This window comes from Antennarius striatus, chromosome 11 (genome assembly GCF_040054535.1).
Source record: "Antennarius striatus isolate MH-2024 chromosome 11, ASM4005453v1, whole genome shotgun sequence".
NCBI classification, from domain to species: Eukaryota; Metazoa; Chordata; class Actinopteri; order Lophiiformes; family Antennariidae; genus Antennarius; species Antennarius striatus.
This window is the reverse complement of record NC_090786.1, coordinates 7,532,945-7,535,692: the sequence shown is the minus strand read 5'-3', so window position 1 is coordinate 7,535,692 and position 2,748 is coordinate 7,532,945. Positions and strand designations below refer to the sequence as shown.

Genomic DNA, 2,748 nt, shown 5'->3' with positions numbered 1-2,748 from the left:
AAACAATGAGACAAGAGAGGACAAGCGATAGAAAAGAAGGACAGGAGGAGAGAGGAGCGCGCTGCGCCCCCCGACAGAGTCCTGACAATGGCAGCGAATGGTTGCGCACCGCGGTCACCGGGACAGTCAAAGCACACCGCCCCCTTTCTGACGGGCACGTCATCCTCCTAACTAGACGTTATGAACAGGACCGCTTTTGTCTGCCACATGTATAAATACCCACTATCAGTGTCCTCCTCACCGCAGAGATAAAGAGACAGAAAGGAGAGAAAGTCAACAGAGGCAAAGTGGCCACTGATGTGATTAGAGGGGCAGAAGCGTGGGACAGGAGGGCATCAGACGACACCAGGTGACTTGGGTAACTAAAGGAGAGAGAGGGAGGGAGATAGAGAGAAGGTAAAAAAAAAAAAGACAGGAGAGATTGAAAGTGAGGAAGGGAAAGAGAGAGAGAGAGGAACCAGCAGCGACCTCCTACCACCAACATCAGAAGCGGAACCCATAAAATGACTTCAGACTCCAATCCAAGCAGCAGAGCCTCTTCCCCGGACATGGACGACATGTTTCTCCGAGACCACCACCCGCACCTCAGTCATCACCACCACATCGGCTCCTCCGTGTCCTCATCCACGCAGGGCGGCGAGCCGCAGCGCCACCAGAAGATGAGCGGCGGCGAGCACCTGCGGTCCGGAGACGGCAAGTCCGCTTCAGTGGGAAGCAGCAGAGACAGCAACAACAACAAGTTCAAACTGAAGAAACAAGTGACAGAGGAGGAAATGTACCACCTCCGTTTAAAGATAAACGGCCGAGAGAGGAAGCGCATGCACGACCTGAACCTGGCCATGGACGGCCTGCGGGAGGTGATGCCCTACGCCCACGGGCCCTCGGTGCGGAAGTTGTCCAAAATCGCCACACTTCTTCTTGCCAGGAACTACATCCTGATGCTCAACAGCTCCTTGGACGAGATGAAGCGCCTGGTGGGAGAGATTTACGGAGGTCAGCACTCTGCTTTCCACTGCGGCACCGTGGCGCACACAACCGGTGGACACTCCGGGGGCCCCGCCGCTGCAGCCGCCGCCGCCGCAGCGCACCAGGTTCATCCGCTGCTCGGGAGCGCACTGTCCTCCTCCACCTCCTCCACTCTGTCGAGCGCACTGCCGGGGCTCACATCCATCCGTGCACCCCACTCCCTGATGAAGAGCTCCCCAGCTGCGCCCCCGGCCCTGCAGCTGGGCTCCGGCTTCCAGCACTGGGCCGGACTGCCGTGTCCCTGCACCATCTGCCAGGTGCCCCCTCCTCCACACATCCCGGTCACCTCCACCGGCCTCACAAGATTAACCGTGGAGACCAAGGACGGGATGAAATGATAGTTGGTAACAGACGCACAGAGACTGACAGATGTAACGATACCTGTAAATAGAGAGATCAGGGAATGAGGGCAAATTCGGCCTCTGGTGCATGTTGTTGTTTAGTCTGTTTTCTTGTTCTGCGTATGAGAAAAAATGTTATTTCCCTCCTTGTAACAAGGACTTATGAATACAGGTGATTTTGCCAATTAATGGTAAAAAAACAAAAACAAAAGTTGGGTGTAATGAGAGAAGATGCCACCAGCCTCTGGTGTTCCACTGGACTTGAGTCTAAAACCACAATGTGAAAAGAAGGAGGCTGAATGAATATCTGGATTTCATTTTACGTTTCATTTGTAAGCGTCATTTTGTGAAAACGAAGAATGCTCTCTGTGCCTTGTACCAAGGATTTAAACTTGAGTTCTATATATAATGACAAAACTATGTTTGGTTAAAATTACTCTGCTACAGCCGGTTTTGTTTTTCTAAATATACAGTAAGTTTTTTTGAATTATTTTGTGGCTCATCTTCTCTCCACATGTGCTCTGATTTCAATTTTTTTTAATTTTTATGTATCTTTTTTTTTTTTTTGCATGATGGTATCACAGCATGATTGTTATTGCTGAACTGAATTTGTTATGCCCAGAGACCCCGTGTCTTTATTTTTGTACATTGTCGATGACTGATGAAATATTTATTATCTCCCAGTGTCTCTGGATGAAATTTCAATAAAACTGAAATTATGGATCATTTCTACTGTATTTCCCACTCTTTAACAATATAGAATATCAACAGCAACAACAACAACAACAACAACAACAACAAAAAACACTTAAAACATTTTTTTTTAAAATTCTATTTCAAAATCCTTTTTAGTTTTGGTAAATGTATTTTATAATGCCTTTTTTTTTTAGTGCATACAAATGCAAAGCACACATAGACCCTAAAACAAATAAAAAGTTTTATTCCAAACTAAACCATCTCTGTAAATACATCCCTCTTTGAAACAAACACAATTAATTTGTATTTGATAATATTTCTATAATTTATATGGTGTCTGGTCTATAATTTTGTTTAATAGCCTTTCTACACAAAATAAAATAATTCGGCAATGACAAAGCTGTCAGATATATTTTAGAATTTAGGATTTTAAAAAGAAATTTGTGAAAATTTTTACCTTCCAAAATATCAAACAGTAAAAACAAAAAATGACACAGAAAATACATCACTCTCAGAAAACTGAGCTAACTGATTATTGTAGTGGTAGATCTGCCTGAACTATTGACATCTTTCCTGTTTGTACATGAAATATCTAAATAAATGAGTTTAATCTACTTAATGAGATTAATAATTATACAGTGCTGAAAATAAACGATAGGAAACCATATGTTGATTATCTCAAGCA

General features: G+C 44.5%; 1 protein-coding gene across 1 annotated transcript; it reads left to right on the top strand.

Annotated features, from left to right (window-relative positions):
- Positions 1-503: 503 nt before the first annotated feature.
- Positions 504-1,364, top strand: olig3 (oligodendrocyte transcription factor 3). Its single transcript, XM_068328099.1, has one exon. It carries the CDS (start codon positions 504-506, stop codon positions 1,362-1,364), a length of 861 nt encoding a protein of 286 aa, XP_068184200.1.
- The last annotated feature ends 1,384 nt before the right edge of the window (positions 1,365-2,748 follow it).